The sequence below is a fragment of the Neopelma chrysocephalum genome, unplaced genomic scaffold (genome assembly GCF_003984885.1).
Source record: "Neopelma chrysocephalum unplaced genomic scaffold, ASM398488v2 Primary Assembly neopelma1_138, whole genome shotgun sequence".
NCBI lineage: Eukaryota > Metazoa > Chordata > Aves > Passeriformes > Pipridae > Neopelma > Neopelma chrysocephalum.
In genome coordinates, this window is record NW_020897800.1 from 4,387,154 (window position 1) to 4,406,762 (window position 19,609).

A 19,609-nucleotide genomic window follows, 5' to 3' on the forward strand; every position below is an offset into this window, starting at 1 on the left:
GAGAGGACCATGTTGGAGGGGATGGGACACATGGTGGGCAGGTGGAACACAAATGCAGCACTTCAGCCCTCGTGCTGCAGGCACGAGCCATTGCTTAGAGGGGAATACAAGTATTCAAGCCCCCATTTATCTCCATGTAATTAGTCAAGCATGTTTTTCTCTTCCTCCCTCTCCCTTTATCTTGAAATCTTGCTGTCTTGGCTGCTCTGCTGACACCAAAACAGGTCTGAGGTTTGGTTTGGGCAGGAGTGGGGCCATGAAGGGGACCAGAGAGGGCAGTCACTCATCTTTGCATCACATGGGGACGGGTTTGCTGAGGGGACGCCTAGTCCTCCTGCCTCCCACCACGGGAGTAGGTTGTGTGAGACCAGCCAGCTCCAGGATAGGTGGCTCTTGTGTGTGAAAAATAACATTGCACACTGAGGAGGATGGGTAGGTATGATTTTCCTTTCTCTCAGCTTTCAAATATGTGCTGGAGACACCGTTTTGGAGCCTCCCAGGACAGCCCCGAGCGTGGTGTTTCCCTCTCCCAGCATGGAGTGGAGGTGGCACAGCTGCTCTCTGATCATTCCCGTGTCTCTGTATTTTGTAAATAAGCCCAGAGGCTACGAGATGGCTTCGTGTTTAGAAACAGGATAAACAGGGCAATGTGATATCTATTTATTTGTTCTTTTATTAGTTCAGTGGAGAGCTCACAAAACACTTCGTAAGCGTGTATGAAATGAGCCTTGTAATGTTCCCAGGAGAGGGAAGAAACATTCCTGCTCCACTTGGCAGGTGGGGGAAGCTGAGGGCTCCAAGAGCCTTGCTGCCTTGTCCGTGGTCAGGGTGAGACTGTGGTGGATGCAGGAGTAAATCCCAGATCCTGTTTTCCATTTCCAGTCTGTAATGGCTGGTAAGACTCAAATGCACATTGCAATGCTGAGCCGTCTGTGGTCCACATCCCCCTTTCTGGTGTGTCTCCTGCTCCTGGACTGATTTGGGAATGTGATTGTGCCTCCACCCATTGTCCCAGCTTAGAGGTCATTAGGTGGAACATGAATATGGCACTAATTATGAAACCTGGATACCTGTCAAACCCAGCTTGCCCCAAGAAGCTGTGGCTTCCCCATCCCTGGAAGTGTCCAAGGCCAGGTTGGACAGGGCTTGGAGCAACCTGGGCTAGTGGAAGGTGTCCCTGCCCATGGTAGGGGATGGAACTGGATGTTCTTTAAGGTCCCTTCCAGGCATGGGGCACTACAGCTTCTCTGGGCAACCTGTGCCAGTGCCTCTCACCCTCATAGTAAGGAATTTCTTCCTATTATCCAATTTAAACCCGCCCTCTGTCAGTTTGAAGCCATTTCTCCTTGTCCTGTCACCTTCTGCTTCCCAGGGATATGGGAAATTTGGGGTTGGGCTCCTGGAAGCATCTCTTTGGCAGAGAGTGTGCAATGCAGTGAGGTTTTTGTTGTGCTGTTTTGTTTTGTTTTTTTCCAAGACAATGTCCTTGGTGGAGCAGCTGAACTTTGGCGTGTTTTGATATGGAAATGTTTTGGCAATGAAGCAAAATGTCACATGTCTGTAATGCCCACTCCCCCTTCCCTCCAGAGTTGGGTTTTCAGGGAAAAAGGACCTGCATGGGAGTTGAAAATTTGCCCAAATGCACTAAATACCATCAGAAATGGCAACCAAAAAAAAAAAAATCTTGGCATCGTGTAGAAAATCTTAACATTTTGCTTTCCTTAGAAAAAGACATGAAAAAAAAAATAAAACCCCATCCTGGATGGTTGTCAGAAATACTGCTGGAAAATGAAATGCTTGTTTTTCAAGCTTCTTGGGCGATGTTGTGACGGTTCTGCTGCCCCCGGGTGTCCCAGCCCCTCTAAGCTTTGCCTGAGCAGCGCTGGGTGTTTTCAGAGTTGGTGTTTTTTTTTTTATTCTTTTAGTATTTGATGTAATGAGGGTGAGGGAGGCTGATTTTAGCTGTGCAAGGTGGGTGTCTTTGGAGCTGCCTCCTTTTTGTAGTTCACTTGTCAGGTTTACACACGGTTTAAACGTGCCATATCCCTGGGGTTCAGCTGGGGATTGTAGCTGAGCATTAAGTGTAAAGTAATCCCATTAAAATCCACAGGGATCACCATCTTGTGGATCCTCCTGAACCACAACTTGCCTTGCCGTGCTGTCATCATGACTCCAGGCTGGGTTTGTGTCATCCTGGAAGGATTTTGTGGAAAAGAGAAGGATTTGTGCATGCATTTAAGGCATGAGGATGGTGTTGGGGGGGCTGACTGCTAAACCAGCCCTGAACTGGGTGTTAATGAGGAGCTTGAGCTTCCAGTTTGCATTTGCTTCCCAGGCGAGCTCAAGCACCATGATCAATGTGAAGAACAGGCTGCATTTTTTCACAATTACCTCAGCAGGTTTGTTGTTGTTTTTTTTTTCTTTTGCTAAATTCATGTGATAAAATGCATTAAATGTAACAGCACGGAAAACAAAAGTTCAGTTTGCAGAGAGAGCCTGATTTAGTGTGAAGATAAGGTAAAACAACTGAAAAAATTAAGTGGGATAAATAAATTCTGCTGGGGAGAGGCAGAGGTGAGAGAGAGGCAGAGCTGTGTGTGTGCCATCAGCCTGGCAGTGGTCAGTGCAGCTGTGAGTAACATTCCTAAGGTTTTCCTGCTGAGAAAGGGGTGATGTTTTGTTGTGACCCCCTCCCATGTGCCAGAGGATGCTCATCTTTATCCCAGGACTGTGAGATGTGATTCTCTCTGCTGTGCTGCTTTGCATGGGGGGGTGTGTGTTCCTCCTGCCTGTGCTCGGTGCTCTTTTTTTGGGGGGTGAAGAAATGAGAATATTCAGCAGCAAATGGGAAAAGCAAGAAACGGGGCGGTGGGGTGTGGGGGAAGGGGTGTCGGGATGGATTGCCAAATATGCCGGGGAAAAATTAGCAGCTGCAAGTGTGCAAGGGAAAAGGTGGAGAAGAAAAGGGGTAGGGACAGATGGAGAGAAGGAGGGAGAGAAAGAGGAGGTGGGAGAAAAGGGAGGAGGGGATAATAGTGTGGAAAGAAATTAGTTAAAAATCTTATAGCCTCGAGCCCAGACACCATCTGGACAGTGCAGGAGACCAACAGGACTCGGCGGTGTGTTCGCCATGGAGGTGTTACATATGTCTTGGCCAGGTAGGGTGGCCAAGATGTTCAGGATTAGAAACTTCCCCAGGAGAGAGATGCCTTAAAAGAGCCCAGTTTTGGGAAAGAAAGTGCCAGCAGCTGTCTGCCAGCTGGGGACCAGAGAGGAGCTGTTGAAAAAACTTGTCTGGGGTTTCCAGAGGGAGATCTGGAGAACTTCCACCCTGCTGGAGGGTGAATCCCTCCTAGCAAGGATTAGCTCTTTGATTAAACAAGCCCAGGGCCTCCAAGGACTGCTCTTCCCTGCAGCTCTGCTGGGTTTTTGCTTTCCTGGGTGCAGCATTAACCCCTTCAGTTGTGAACAAGACTTGAGTGGCTTAGGGACCGCAAAGTTCATCTCAGGGAGAGGGGAAAAAGAAGGAAAGAATGCTCTTTCCTATTATCTTTGCCTTAAGATTTAGTTGTCTTTGCCTGCTGAGGACTGTGACAAGGACTCAGTGGTTTGTTATGCCCACCATGGGGGAAGCTGCTGTTCTGGGGTGAAGCCCACCTTGCTGATGCAGCTGTGTCCATACTTCCTAGAATTCCCCTATGCAGGCAGGTTTAAAAGGAGTTAGAAATACTCCTTGGATCTCTTTTGGAAGAGGCAGTGTCCCAAAGGGAGCTCGTGAGCAGGAGGTGGCACTTGCTGTCCAAGTGCTCATGTCCCGGTGGTGTTACAGTCTCCCCATCCCTCACTGCACTAATCCCTAGGGAGCTGGACTCAATCCCTGCTGCACAGAGGGCATCTCAGCATGCCCTGAGCTGTGTGGAGAAGGGGAAAATAGTCTGGGAGGAGGAGTGAGGCTGGAGAATAAAAGCCAGGGCGGCCCAGTAGGTCCCAGTGGCTGCCAGCTGCTCCCCAGTCCGGCGCTGGAGCAGCGCTGTGGCTGAGCCGCCGCGCGGCCCCCGGGCTCCCGTCCCTCACTAATTACTTCCAGGCCTGTACTCTTGACATTTGCAAGCTCCTGATTAGAGCAACGAGGGAGAAATCTCGAAGGGAGAGGGAGGCCAAACTGCACCACTAATAAAAGGCGAGATTGACAATCGGCTGGGAGGCGAGAGCCGGGGAGGTGCAGGGACTCGTCCTTGCCGGCTCGGTTTCTTTCTGAGCCTCTGGGATGATGAGAGAAGGTCAGGGCTTGTTAACGTCACCATGAGGAGCAGGATCCGCCACTGCCATATGCCTGGTGCCCCCAGGGCCTGTGCCAGCCTCGAGTCCCTCTCAGTTAGGCGATATTTTTAGACATGGACCTGAACTGAAGCCACCCCGTGCAACCTCAGGTCTGCAGACTGTCTCGGCGCGAAAGCGCCTCTGCTTTCGCGTCTGCTGACTTTGTGTTTCATGCAGATTTTTTAGCCTCCTGGATTTCGAGTTCTTTTTCCCCTTGCCCTTTTCTCCCTCGTGTCCTGGCTCTCTCCCTTCATTTGCTGGCAGTGTGCTCACTTGGGAGGTAACGTTAACCACAGCAGCGGGGCTGGGACGTGTTTGTGATGGGCTGGCCCAGAAGGCTGGGGCAGGAGAGGCTGCTCGGGCTGCCTGCACCACTGTCGGAAGCACAGAGTGGTCTCTGGGATGAGTGTGGCTGAGACATGTCTCCTGCAGCCTCCTGCATAGCTGTTCTAGGCTGTTGGGTCCCTACCCACTTAGGTAAATATGGATAACATTAATTTTCCAGCCCTCTCTCTCCCCTCCCCGATGCCCCATATACTCTTACCTGTGCCCATCTCTCTGTGGCAGCCAGTTTAGTTTCACTCTGTCTGTTTATGCCCTGCCTTTACATCTGTTCATGGATCCACAGCTCCCCAGCCTCCTCAGAAGCCTTTTCTGAGGCAGACAGGCTTTTTTCCCCCCTATAAATCTTCCCTTGCCTGAATTGCACCGGCTCTGGCAGGCTTTCTGCTACACGCACTCTGCATCTACAGCTTCCTATCCCAAGGGGTAAACACCATTTTACCCAGCAGAGCTTGTGGTCCCTGCAGCATCCTTCCCTCTGGAGCTCATCCTGCTGCTGGATGAGGCTCAGCAGCGCCTGGGGTCGGGCTGCCTCGCTGCTGGGGGCTGTGAGGGGTCCGTGCTGGCTCCTTCTGCTGCTGCTCCCTCCTTTCCAGCAGACACAGTTCCTCTGTGCCAGCGTGGGAGCAGATCAGGAAGGAGATGGAGCGTCCTTCCTCTCCATCCTCCCCCCGAAGAATCCCCGGTATCGAAGCAGCCACCCTGCATGTTCAGGGTTAAGCCAACTTTCCAGCAGCTTTCTGATGGAAAACTCAGCCCTGCTTTTCTCTGTGCTTTCCTAGGCTGTCCTATTTATCCAGGCTGCAGCGAGCATCCCTCTGGTGCCTGCAGCCATAGCTGGTGCCGGGAGCCAGCACGCAGCTCTGCAGTGCTAGCCCACGGCTAGTCGGGTATTTAGGGTCACTGCGTCCCCCTGCCACGTACAAAGGACCTGCTGTGCTGATAACTGAGCTTGGGATCACTGAAAAACCCTTGCAAAACCTCTTTATCAGTCTCAACAGCTGTGTTTGGGGCTCTGGATGAGTTTGGGATCCTGAAATAGCCAAAATGCTTTTGTTGGTGGTTGTTTTCCTTCCCTAGCTCCAGGAAGGGGCAGGTTCCTCATGATACATCAATAGAAGAGGCAGATGCCCTTTGGAGGAAGGCACCCAGCAGAGGTCCAGCCTGGCTTGGGCATGAGGAGCTGTGTGAGGAACACTGTGTGGGGTTGGTTTTCTTTGGTAGGCACGCACAGATGCGTCTGGATGGTCACCAAGGTCTTGGTGTCTTCAGCTCCCATTTGAGGAGACAACTGGTAGTCTATGGGTGTCTCCAAAGGAGGAAATCTGTTGAAATTTCGTGATTTCAGCTGATTTTATTGGTGTCAGGTGCTGCTCTGTTGTGAGTGGTGGGGTAGAAAACCCTCGGGCTTCCTGCTGCAAGGATCTTGTGTTAAGGAGTGGAAACAGCAGGAACAGGGCAGGGAGATTCTCTGGAGCTGCCTACACCATTCCGTGGGGCAAAGAGGTGGTGGTAGGACCCTGTTTCTCACAGGCTGAGAAAAGTGGTCACAGCCCCCCACGGGGAGATGCATCAACAGAGAAAAGTGGTCCCAGCCCCCACATCAACACATCAACAGGTGGATGCAGGGAAAGATGCCGGGGTGGGTGAGGGTGCGGGCATCCTGCTGCTCCTGTGGCGAGCGTGGTGTGAGGAAAGCCCCCTCTGCAGCGGGGCTGAAGAGGTTAAAGGTTTTGGGGGTGGAGGGGGGTGTCTCTCGGCTGGTGGGAGCCCCGGTCCCTCTGCCGGAGCGCGGCGCGGCGGGGGTTAAACGTGTGTGTCCTCCGTGCGCATCCCGCCCCGCTGCCTCCCGCCCGCCCGTGTGCGGGGCTCGGGGCGTGCGGGAGCCGAGGCGCCGGGCAGCGCTGGAGCCGCTGCCATGACAACCCCGGGGATGCTGCCGGCCGGGGCCGGGGTGCTGCCGCCGCCGCCCCCCCGCGCTCCCCTAACCCCGCACTGAGCCCAGCCGGGAGCGGCCGCCGGTCCCACGGGGGGAGCCCCGGGACCCTCTCGGCAGAGCCGAGGAGCGTCGGGGACATCGCCTGCAGCTCCGCGGGGAAGTTTCGATCTTGCGACAGAATCGGCATTTTGGGGAGCTTTATTTTTTTTTTTTAATAATTATTCTTTTTTTTTTTTTAATTCTCCTTTTCCCTCTATGATTTAAACAAAAACGCAAGAGCCGGCGAACAGCCCAGCCCCGGCCCGCTGCGCCCCCGCCCCGGTGCCGATGCCGCCCTCCCCTTCCTGCCACAAGCACTCACGTTTCCTCCGTGGGTTATAAACTTTTGATGCCAGATCTCCGCAGCGCCTGCCCAGCTGCAGCTGAAAGTAGCGTCTCCAGCAGCCACACATCTGTGACCTTCATCTCGTGCTCCGCACCTTCTCTCCTCCTCTTCCTCCTCCTCCCCCCGGCCCTCCCGTCCTCCTCCCTCGCCCGAGGACAGCGGGACTCCCTCCGATGCCGCTCGGCAGGCTCAGCGCTCGCAGCCAGCCTTGCCGGGGGCTCTCCTGATCTCCGTGGAGCTCCGCAGCGCTCGCCCCGGTGGTTTTGCTCCCCCCCATCCCTCCTCTCCACCCACCCCTTCCCCCTTTTCGCCTTGTCGGGTGTGTTTTTTGCCTGTTGGAAAAGTCCCCGCTGCCCAGGATGGGGGTCGGTGGGTGCTTAGCCCTGCCCTGGAGGTGCCTGGTCGTCCTCTGTCTCAGGCTGCTCTTCCTTGTGCCCGCAGGAGTGCCCGTGCGCAGCGGAGATGCCACCTTCCCCAAAGCCATGGACAACGTGACAGTGCGGCAAGGGGAGAGCGCCACGCTCAGGTAGGAGCAGCTGGACTGGGGCCTCGGGGGGCTTGGGGGTCCTGGTTGGGGCTTTTGGGGGATGCTCTGCGCCCAGCGGGGCTGCCAGAGGGTCCTGGGACCGGCTGGAGACTTTGCACGTGTCCCAGGGGCTTGTCCCTGTTGTGGCAGGGGACACCTCGGATGGCAGCTCGTCCCCATCGCGGCGGGGGACTCCCCGTTGGGGTGGTTTTGTGGGGACGGACACACCGGTGCCGTGTGGCTGCAGGGCAGGGCTGGCGACCTCCCGGGGGGGCTGCGGGTGCCAGACCAGGAGCTGCCACAGGGGCTTAGGTGGCAGACGGTGAGTTAGCATTGCCTGACACTCCCGAAGTTGTGCCTGTGTGGGAGGGGAAGGGGGTCCAGCCGGCGCTGCCGGCGGGTTTCCAGGGCTGCGATGCCTCCGAGGTGTCGGTGTTTCGCCTTGATCACTTTATAGTCTCCGCACGAATCCGTTAATATCAAATCAATCTCTTACTCCAGGGGTGCATCTTATGAATTCTGATGGATGCTTTCCCTTGCGTTGTTTGCTGTAGGAGAAACACAGGCAGCTTGTATGCAGATGGGCCACTTGTGTGCCGCCCAGTACAGCCGAGCATCCCTTTGCATTCCCTGGATGAGTTACAGGTGTACATGGTGCAGTGCCCAGGTAGCAGAGCAGCTCTCCGTTGGCATCACAGCAGCGTGTCCGGATGAGCAGAGAGCAGCCCAGCCTTTTTCAGCGGGCAGCGGGGACTCAGCTCGTGGCTGGGGCTTTGGGTCGTGCTGTGCGTGCTTCAGGCAGCCCCGGGAGGACCCGAGCTGGTTAATCCGGGAGCTGTGGGACTTGGGGAGGGAGCACGGGGATGGTGGGACGTGAGCGTGGAGCAAGCGAGCCTGGAGTTCATCTGCTGGTGTCTGTGCAGCAGCGAGCAGAGCGTGTCCCCCACACAGGGCTGGCTGCTCCCCCGCTCAGACCCGGGCTAGCAGGGCTGCAGCAGAGAGCAGCTGCTCTTCCCAAAGCCAGGCACGGGGATGGCACAAGCAGAGCGTGTCACGCTCTCCGATAGCAGCCGAGCCAGTACAGGGACGAGGAGCTGGTGCTGAACAGAGGGTGCTCTGCTCGCCTGGGTGGTCAGGCAGCCTTTCCGTGGCTGAGGTGGGCTTTGTAGGGGAAGTGGTTGGTGCATAACAGGGTGGTGGGAATCAGGTTCTGGCTGGAGGCTCTGTGAGTTCCGTGCTGCCGAGAGAGGCGTTGGTCTCCTGTCTGCTTCCCGCCGCGGCGACTGCCAGACTTTGGGATGTTGCCTGTGCCGTGCTCATCCCTGTTCCTCGGTCCTGCCAGGGACCCACTGGGACACACTTGTCATTGCCCCATGTAACTGGGGGCCGTGGCTCAGCTGGAGAGCAGAGGGCTCCGTTTCCTTGTGCTTTTCCTAATTGAACTGTGGCGATGATTAACCTGGGCTGGAGCGAGCAGGGCAGTTTAAAGAAGGACAATCCCCCAGGGAGGTGCCTTTGGCCCCGGTGCTCTTTTCCTCACTGTCGGAATTTGTCTCCCTGGTGAAGCGTGGGGTTTGGGGCTCTCTGAGGCAGTGCTGGTGGGGCTCAGAGCAGGAGGGGTGCCTTCTGTGGGGGGGCTGAGCCCCTTCCCTGGGGAGCCCCTGCAACTCCAGCCGAGCCTGCTGCCAGCAGGGGGCTGACTTGGATCTCCTTTTTTCTTTTTTTTTTTTCCTTTCCTTTTTTTTTTCCTTTCCTTTTTTTTTCCCCTTTATTTTTTTTATTTTTAAGCTTCTGGCCTCTTTTCTGTGCTCTTTGCAGGAGGGGATGTTTGTGAAGCAGCCAGCTCTGGAGCCGGGGGGGATATTTTAGCCTTCTTATAAGAAACTCTTCATCCCCCAAGTGCTGGCAGTTAGAGGAAGCCCCTGCCCTCAAAGCACCTGTTCTCTACCTATTTCCCCCCTTGGCATCTGCTCCTGCTCAGGCCCTCTGGTGCATCTTTTCCATGCCTTCACCCCTCCCTTTTCCTCCTCAAGTCCAGCCTGCTGCCATCAGTGTTCTGGCCTCCAGCTCCCATTTGCTCCCAGTCTACCCCATCTCTTTTGGCATTCCTGTTTCCCCCCTCCTCTGGGTAGCAAGTAGCTTTCCATCTTCCCTTGGGATCTGGCAGTGGGGCAGGGGATTGCACACAGCAAGCCAGAGAGGAGGCATCAGTGGTGGGTTGAAGGCAGGAGCCCAAGGGTGGAGGATCTCAAGGAATAATGTTGATGTTTATTTGCAGGCTGTGATACTCTGTGGAGAGCTGGGAAGGGGAAACCTCCCTGGGGAGTCTTTCCGTGTGGATGATGTTTGTGGTAGATGGTGATTTTCCTGGTGAATAGTCTGTGCACCCACAGGAGGAGCAGGTGTGGTGTCCTTTGCTGTCCTCCCTCAAATGGCCTTTGGTGCTCACATGAAGGAGTTGGCCTTGGAAAAACTGAGAGCTGTAATTCCAGTGTGTATGTCTTGCAGAATTATCCCTAATCCTGTTGGGTCTGGAGTGGCCAGTCCTCTCCCATCCTCCTCCATCCTGGGCAGGAGCTGGGCTGAGCCTGTGTGTCTCCCTGGCTTCCACAGGGCTGGTGGAAGCTCTTTGCTTCCCAAGATCAGCTCTTTAACCACCCGTTGCATTGCAGAAAGGAGATGTAAGCGAGAGCACAACCGTGGGCAGGCGGTGGAGGAAGCCTGAGGGCTTTTCAGGCTGGTTGTGGTTTTCCTGTATTGGATTTTGGGTGCTTCCATTTCCAGCTCTCCATCCTTTTTCTGAGGGAGGCTCAGCGTAATCCTTGCAGAAACTCAGGCTCCATCTACAGGCAACTTGTAGGTCATCTTAGATCAGCTGCAAATAATTTGGCTGTTTTAAGCAGAGATTGTTCATAATTCACTACTTTTTATTGTAAGAACAAACGATTCCCGTAATAGTCAGGCACCTTTCCTCTCTGGGGAGCTCAAGGCAGTTTGCAAATTCTCCGTGTACTATTGAAAATAAAATCAAGCTGCCTCTTTCCTTATTCTGAAGCACAAAACTCTCTGCCATGAAGTGGGGCAGGTGTTGAGATGGCAGCAGTAACCCGTGGGACACGAAATGGAACAAGGAGCATGCTGGTAACCAGCAGGGAGGTTGAAGAAGGTCACTTTTTAATTTCCCAGCTGGGATTTGATGAGGAGACAAGGATTAAGTTTCTGGTTTTGGGAAGAGAGCCATTGAGCCTCAGCCTTCTCCACACGCCGCTTGTTGGGCGCGTGCCCTGGGGTTGCTGTGGGGGCATTGCTGGCAGGGCACGGTTGGCAATCCTGGTGCCTTGATCCTGGCTGGAAACTCGGGTTGGGTTTTATCCCAGCTGCATCACAGTGGTGGATCTTCTCTGACGGGCTGCTGGGGGGGCAAACTGTGGCAAATATTCAAGCGGTGCTAAAATGGGGATGGATGTGAACGGGATCGTCCCGCTGTGCCGCCGGCAAACCGACCTTTTATAACAGGCATCAGTGCAGTTCATAAAGACATAAACCAACAGCTGCTCCAAATTTCAAGGCTTTATGGTTTTATCTGTATTTAAGAAATATTGTGGTGGGTTTTTTTCTTTTTTAAGGGAAAGAATGTGTTTCGGTGGTTGGAGGGAGTGGCTGGGAGATGGAGCTTGCTGGGTTGTCTCCTTGGCTGTCACCACAGGGACACCAGGGTTTGAGGAGGCCCCTCTGTTGCTCTTGGCCTCAGTTTCCCTGTCTGTAAAATGAACCCAAAAGCAGTGGTTTGTCAGTGATGATCAGAAGAATGAGTGTTCGTAGGTGGTGCTGAGGCGGTGCAGAAAACATTAGGCATGTACAGCTAGGCTCTTCTCTACACGTAATAATACAGAGGTGCTTTATCTCTGTATTTAAAGGGAAATTTTGAAGTCAAATCCCCTGTGCCTGTCTGCTTCTGGTGAACCCATGGCCTCCCCCAGTGCATGTCCATGAAGGAGACCGAAAAGCCAGGATAGCTTTGCTCATTCTCATAAGCTTCTGTGCTGGCTCTGTTCTGTCAATTAGCGACTATGAGAACAATTCCAATTAAAAATAAAAAGCCCGAATAAAACATCATGAGATGCTGTTCTTCCATTTATTTTTGCAATTATAGTTTTAATTATTCCTGACAATGCTGCTTTAGTTCTTTTTTTTTTCTCTCTTTTCTTCTGGTGTGTGTAATAACCTACCGCAGCCTGTTTTCCAGCACACGATGAGACCTCAGTAAAGTACAACCACAGCAGGACCACAGTCTGCAGACATAGGTCTGGAAAGTCAGGAAATCAGGGGTTTCTGCCTCTTTTTTTGGTCAAACTGCTGGTGCTTCGTGTACCTACCTGTTAATGGGGGTTGTGACACTCACCTGCTGCCCTGCAACGTGCAGCCACGTACCTGGCAGAGAAGAGAAGTGATAATGCAGCCACGTCTCTGCTGTTAAATCCTTGCTGGGAAGCGGGAAGAGAGTCACCTGCTTTTTGTGTGCAAATGCTAAAAGCGTGGGGATTAGCGAAGAGCAGATTAGCGAGGACTTGCTCCATGGCTGCCCCCTCCTTTCTCCCCCCCCCCCCTTTCTCCTACCCAAAAAGTTTTCTGGAGCAGCTAAATATATACCTGCCGTTTCCAAGGTAGAGCTCTCTGCGTGGCGGAGCTGTAATTGGCGACTCAGTGAAATTACAGCCACGGATTCTGGCATTTGGATCCTCCTGGCTGGCATAATAATTTCTCCCTAGGTAGCTGGTATTTAACTTGTCTTATCTGCTCCTGATAGTTGTAATTACAGTGCCCACTAATTTCACTGTAATATTGCAGCCGCTGGAAGGGTGGTTGGAGAAAGGTCGGGGGGTTGCAGGAGGGCTCCCTCCTCCCCTGCCTGCTGCACCAAGGCACGTGATGCTGCCAAAATGCAGATGCTGAGACTGCGGAGCTGGTACCCAACCTTCTGGTTGTGCCCACTTCCCACTCTGGTGGGGCAGGAACAGCCTCACAGCCCCTGCCACACCGTTGTCCTTGCTGGCATCAGGGAAGGACGTGCTGGAGGGAGTCCTGGTGTCCTTGCTGTGGGATGAATCTTGGTCTGCATCTCACGTCAGGGCTTGCTGGTTGGTTTGTGGTGACTGCTTGGATTGTGCAGGGAGAGGTTGGTTGTCCCTGAGGTTGGTTGTCCTTGAGGTTGGTTGTCCTTGAGGCTGGTGATCCCTGCAGTTCATTGTCCCTGAGGCTCATTGTTCCTGGACTGGTTATCCCTGCTGTTTGTCATCCCTGCAGATGGTTGTCCTTCAGGCTGATTGTCCCTGATGTTGGTCATTCCTGGGCTAGTTGTCCCTGAGGTTGGTGTTCCCTGAGGCGGGTTGTTCCTGCAGCAGGTTGTCCCTGCTCCAAGGGCGCAGTCCTGCTCTGCAAGGGGAAGATTTGGGGCTCACTTGGAGGAGATTGAGGACTGGCTTTAGGGAATTCACCTTCAACCAGCAAGTCTTTGGCTGCTGCTTGTGCCAACACCTCTCCTGCTGAGCCAGCACCGGGCAGATTTTGCCGTGAGTGTAGGACTGGACTCGAGCATCAGGAGCTCAGGCCCTGCTGACAAAGGTTGTAACCAGAAGGTTGGGGTTCTGCTTCAGAAAATCCTGTTTTTGAGAGCGCAGTGAGCTGGGGGGGTCTGCAGAGGGAGGAGGAGACCCTCACTACCACCTCTCCAAGGGACAGGATGGGAGCCCTGGAAAGGCCCTCTTGCCCAGCAAAAAGCCAACCCCCACACGGAGTTTTTAAGCTCTACTAACCAGAAATAGTTCCAAGTGGTGATATTTACCTCCAGGGGATGAGCCTGAACTGTTAGTAATCCTCTCACTATAGGGTACACGAGATCATTTTGCAAGGATAATAAACTCCCCGGTAATAGCTGTCCTTCCCTGGATCTCTCCCGGTGCTCCAGGAGCTCAGGTCTTTGTTTCTGGAACAGGATTAGGTGTTAACGCTGCAGAACAAAACGGGGGCACAGTGGCTGCCTTTCACATTCCCGGTTTCCGAAGAGTTTCTCTGTTCCCTTGACTGCTCTCACAGTTTGCCTCCTCCTTGCATTCCTCAGCCCTAAACCACGGATGCTTTTTACAACAGCTGGACATATTGTTTTAAGTGATAATCTTTAGATACTGCAGCCGAGCAGACAGTTCATAAGAAATATCTGATTCGGTGACTATCACTTCTCCTTCTGTCCTTGTGAGCAGCCTTTGAGGGTTAGGATGTGCTGGTTTTTCTTCCTTTTTTTTTTTCTAATGAGAAAAATCATTTCCCCACAGCCCCTGCCAGCAATTTTTAGGCTGTAATGGGTTGTTTACTGCAGGTTTGATTTGATGTGTAGGTCTTGTCTTCCCTGACAGACTGAACCCTTCAAGGTCAGATCTTTAGTGCAAAATACTCACATTTTATACTTGTGTTTTCCTATGAATTTTTCCCAAGATTGGCTTAAAATGAGTTGTTTCCATGACTATACTCACTTGATGGACTTGTTCCTTGGGATACAAATGGGTCTCAAAGTCTGTTTCTCTGTGGAGGGGGAGGATAATGAGAACAACAACTGCTGTGGTGTAAATTGTAGACTTAAGGGTTTTTTTCTAGTACTCTAAAAGATCAGTAAATTGTGCTGATGCTGATGAGGTACCTTGTGCCATCTCCAGTGCTGGTGGGTTCAGAGTGGGGGCACATAGAACATTTTGCTTTTTCTTCTCTTGTTGTACCAAGGCTTGTGTGTGGTGTCACCACCAGGTTGGACCTGGAGAGAAGAGGAATGGGAGGCTGGCAGGGAGAAAAGGGAAGAACAGAAAGAAAAGGTGGAAGGGGGAAAAGAAAAATTTCAGGCACAAGAAGGGAATGGGTAAAAGTGAAGCCAGACCATTGGAAAAGACTATCCAAGTTAAAATCCATGACTGGTTACCCCCATTATGTGTCCAGCTGGCTGGGCTGAGATGTGGGGGGCTTTGACTTCATCCAGCTGGTACCCAAGTCCCAGGACCAGTCCCAATGGGATAGTGCATCTCCTATTTTTATATTTTCCATGTGTATGTGTATATATATATATATATATATAAAAAATCTAACAAATTTCTAACCTATATAAATCCAATTACCCATGTTTTGCCTGCAGGGAGCGAGGGAGATTAATGTTTGGTATTTTGGCAGGAATGTAAAAAGAAATAGGTGGTAATAACAATGAAGGCTCATAAAAAGGAACCGATAGTCGTGTCTGCGCCCGGGAACCCACCGTAATTCCTGTGGGTATCTGTCAGCAGGTTGTCCTTCTCCTGTGGAGGGGCAGGGAAGAGCCAGGAGTGCATCTGGGGCACCTGAGCATCCATCCTGCCACTGGAGAAGACATTAATGTGATGATGATAATGGAGGCTGATAAAGAGAAATGGTTTATGTGCCAGGGCACCCTCTCGTGACAGATCCTGCTCTGTCGTGGCTTGTAGGAGCTGTGGGAGCGTGTTGCTGTTATCCCTGTTTTGTGGAGAGGCAAACGAGGCCTAAAAAAGCTGGATAAACGTGGGAGGTTTTTTGGAAGGAGAGGTGGGAAGCTCTTCTTCATGCTCTGTGATGAGTCTGTGGTAGTGTTGGTCCCTGCAGATCTGGCTTGGATTGACATGGCCTGGAGTGTTTTGGGTAGGAGTTGGGAGTACCAGAGTTGTGCTCTCGTCGCTTTTTCCTCCACTCTGAGCCCTTTCCTGCAGTGTCTCCGCATGCTGAGTGTTCCCCAACTCTTCTCCTCCCCTGACATGAACCTGGGCATGTGATGCCTTTTCCTGCAACTCTCACTCAGGGGATAGTGGCTTTGCTGGAACATGAGCAGTCAGTGCAAGGCTGTTCCCATCACATCATGTCGCTGCTTGGCTTTGTCCCCTTCTACCCATGATCTGTCCCATGTGGTGACTGCAGCCGAGGGGGTGTTGTGCTACCAGGCACCTCTCCTCCCTTGGCTTTGACACTTGTGAGCCAATCACTCATCACCCTCTCTCTGGTGCCTGGGTGAGGTTCCCTGCTGCTCTCATTGTCCCCCGTGTCACGGGTGGCATCTGCTCTGCTCCGCCTTCACCCGCGGTCACGTATTAATCACGGTTCAGATCCTGCATCCCCACGGCGGGTTCTGCCTTCTCTGCAGGCTTTGCATCAGGCTCCTGGCTCTCCGTTTATTACCACCACCGGTTTTATAACCCACTTTATCAGATGACTTTTTTTTTTTTTTCCTCCTTTCTTAAAGAGCACAACCCGTGAGCAACTCATCATTTCCGAGAGAGGGAGAGTGCCGTTAGCAGGAGAGCAGGGCTCCATGCTTAGACCTGGAATGAAGAGCCTGCTTTACCGTGGTGTTGCATTTAATTCAATCAAAGCAGTTAAAGCCGAGATTTAAAGTCTTTTGTGTGATCACAAGAGTTGCTCTGATGCTGCAGCAGGTAGAAGGGAAGATTGAGCCCATTTCCAAGGAGACTCCAAGTAACTGTTGGAAGCAGCCAGGCCTGGGGCTTACTGCGGCAGCGGCCACGGTGGGAAGCTGTTAGCATTCACATCGCATCCCATCTCTCTCTCTGTCACCCTCCCTGCTCCTGCTCCTTATCCCCATATATTCCTTTAAGTAGAATTGATTAGTTCGGCCCTTTTTTTTTTTTTAACTGGGGGAGGGCTATTTTTAATTAATATTCTTTACTGTAGGATAATTGCGCCGACTGGTCCCATCGCTGTCTGAGTCACCCTCTCCTCCCTTGTTCTTGCGGGAAGGCTCTTTGGACTTAATTAAAGTTAGGGATCCAGGGCTAGCGGGAACAGCAGGAGTCTTGCAGGGTTTTGATGAAATGATTGCTGTGGGGGAAGCGGCTATTTTCTTTCCAGAGCCATAGATTGTGATGCTGAGACAGTGTTACGACCGTCTGGTTTGACCACCTGCTCTGCACAGGCCGCTGCATCTCGTCCTGCATTTCCCATCCTGCACACACAGACCCCTCCTGGACACCCCAGCCCTTGTGTTGGGGTGAGAGGAGCCCAGTTTTGGGGTGTTGCCCCTCCGTGAAGGGAGCATGTCTTTGACCTCCCCGTGCCTGTTGCCGCTGGGCTGTTGCAGGTCGTGGCGGGGGATGTTGGAGGGATAACGGAGAAGCTGCATGGACTCAGCGGGTCCTTTTCATCTCAGGTTTAAGCGCTCGTGCTTGCAGACAGCACTGCCACCAGAGCTCAAATGCAGCCCAGGCAAGAGCTTAACAAGCTCCGAGAGCTGTCCAGAAAGTTATCCTGACACCAAGTGACAGACTCTCAATTGATATCCTCTGGAGACTTTAAACTCACTTCTGCGAGGTTTCCAAAGCTGGTTTTGTCTCATACCTGAAGGATCCTTTATCTGCTGCGACGCCTGCCCTGCCTCGTCTCATTGCTCTTGACGTTTCTCTTTGTTGCCTGCTGCAGCTCGGGTAAACTCCACTGCAAAACTATTTAAGAAGGGTTTCTCTCAGGCTCTGCTCTGCTGTCTTGCTGGAGTTCTTTATAAATTGCCTGGGTTGATGCTGTTCCTGCTTGGCTCTGCAGGGAACTGGCTGGAGCGATGTCAGGACCACGGCTGCTCATCCCAGAGGGCAGGGGATGCTCCAGGTCAAATAGGGTCAGGTGTGGAAAAGGGAGGAGAAACCATCCTAGGAGATCTCTCACCTTCCATCCTGGGAAAGCTGTGGAGCAAAGTAGCAAAATCATTTGTGATCAGCTAGGACGGGACAAGAAGCTGTGCCACAGCCAGCAGAGATTTGTCAAGGAGGAATTGTGTCAGATGAATCGAGTCTCCTCTGTACAACTGTGTAACGAGCCTCCTGGGCAGGGGGGGAGCAGGAGATGCCTCAGACAGTGACCCAGGCCAGGCTGTAGCTGCTGCCCTGTGAGCTGGTGGGAAACCTGGCATGGGAACTGTTGTCTGGAGCTGCTGTAGGGAAATAGGCTGGTCGCTGTAAGGTCTCCCTGCTTCTGAGACCCAGCCCAATATAAATTCTATTCCCAACTGGTAGGAAGAGCCACCTTTGCAGTAGTTTCAGGCTGCAGCTGACTGGTAACATCCTGCTGGATGGCACAGAGGACTTGGGGGACTATGTCCTGAATCTCCTTGTGTAAGAGTGTGTCTGTTCATAACATCATTGTGCTGCAGGACTGGCATTATGGGATGCCATCAGGGACTTTGGAGGCTTCTGAAGTAGCAATGTGCAGTCGCTGATGTCTCATTCTAGACCCTTACCCAGTGGTGCCCTGTGTGAGAAGGTCCATGGTGGAGGATATTTGCTGCTCTGTAAGGTTGGGATGGTTTTCCTTCCAGGCAATGGGGATTGTCAGCCCAGTGCAGGATGGCTGCTGGCCACATCCTGCTGCCTCCTGCCTTTTTAGATGATGTTCTCAGCAGCAGTACTTCTCCTCCCTGCCTTGCTCAGGGTGTTGTGCTCCAGCACCATCACAGAGCCAGGCAGGCCCTAGACCCCTCCCCAAGTCACTGCTCAGACCCACTGTGCACTAGAGAAGGTTTTAAGAGGCAGCTGGGGCCTGCCCAGACTCTATAACTGAGGCTGTGAACTCTCAGAGGTGCAGCTGAAGCATTTTCCTTGATTTTGCCTTTATTTCCTGGTAAATCAGCTCTGGGGCCAGCCCGTCTGCGGGGAGCAGCTCCCTTTAATGAAAGGTGCTCTCCTTCTACCATCCCTCTCCTGGCCCACAGCCCCAACCAGGAGCCATCCAGGGTGGCCATGGGCTCCCTTTGGGAAGAATCCCTGACATTGGAATCACTCCCCCAATCCTGTGCTTTGTCCTGCGATTGCTGAGCTTGCAGCCCATTTTCAAGACTGATGCTGCACTTAGCAGGGTGCTGCCAAACCCACGGAGTCCAGCAGGTTATTTCCCTTCAGAAGCCATTTATCTTTTCCCTTTCAGATGCCGGGCTTCTGTCTCTCACCTCTGGTTTTTCCTCCCACGTGGGAAGGAGCTCTGTCTTCCCATCCCTCCCAAATCACTGGTGCTGGGCATGGGGTCAAACCCATCCTGGGAGGGAGAGGCAGCTGTGGGAGGCAGTGTGGGAGAGGGTGACAGGACTCTGTTGATTCCTTTTCAGTTAATATTTAGGGAAGTTTGCTCCAGACTTCAACTTCTTGTGCCTGTCTTTTCTGATTGTGTTCTCAGCTGCTCTGTGAGCTGGTGGGATGCCAGAAGGTGCAGGGCTGGGGTTTGAAAGCTTTATTCCAGCAGGGAATCGACAATTTATCTTTCTTTTGGGGGGCTTTGTGTGGAGAGAGAGGGAAGCTGGGATGCAAAATGTCAGATGGGAAATTTAGGAGCACCTTGGGCTTTGCCACCACCTCTCACTATGACCTTGGGCACCTCGCTTAATTTGAGGCTCCAAATTTCCTGACTTTTTGGGTTTTTTGGGGGATTCTGAGCCTTAGGTAGGGGCTTGCAAGCTGCCACAGCGCTTCTGAAAATCCCATCCAAAAGTTTCCTCTTTTTCATTAAACACTAACTTAATAGTACAGGAGAGGGCTGCGTGATGGATATTAAAGTTTAACAACTGTGTATATCTATTACCTTGCTGCTAAATCTTTATATGCCTTAAATAATCAATTGATATTTAATTAGCATACAGTACTATTACTGCCTTCCTAAATCTATAATGATAAACCAAGTTACAAGTTATTGGACGTTAATTACTATCTGATGATTAGAAACAGCAAGACATTTCCCAGCCTCATCCCGGATATAATCCAGCGTGTCCGTGCATGCTCCCGAGCCAAACTGCGCTCCCTGTCTCTTAATAATCAATGGGTGTTCAACATGCAATATTTGTCTAATTAGCACTAAATTAAATCCTCATTGACAACACTTCAGGGTAAGAGATCGGCATCGAATATGATGGATTAGACACGGAAGGGCTGTTACTGTAAGCAGGAGATGTGCGTGTCGTTTGCTCTGCTTGTCATGGCTGGCACTTGCCTCCCTGTGACTGTCAGCCTGGTCCTGGGGGGACCGGGGATGGAGCGGTGCCTGGATGTTGGATTGACAGTCC

General features: G+C 52.4%; 1 protein-coding gene across 12 annotated transcripts in view; it reads left to right on the forward strand.

Annotated features, from left to right (window-relative positions):
• The window catches only part of OPCML (opioid binding protein/cell adhesion molecule like), a 335,118-nt gene that overhangs the window by 219,214 nt on the left and 96,295 nt on the right, over window positions 1-19,609 (forward strand). For 6 of the 12 annotated variants that reach the window (XM_027699654.1, XM_027699657.1, XM_027699656.1 and 3 more), the window contains one exon: window positions 7,428-7,512. In XM_027699654.1, coding sequence (XP_027555455.1) covers window positions 7,428-7,512 — 85 coding nt within the window. The other 6 variants (XM_027699663.1, XM_027699652.1, XM_027699653.1 and 3 more) reach the window with 3 other exon arrangements.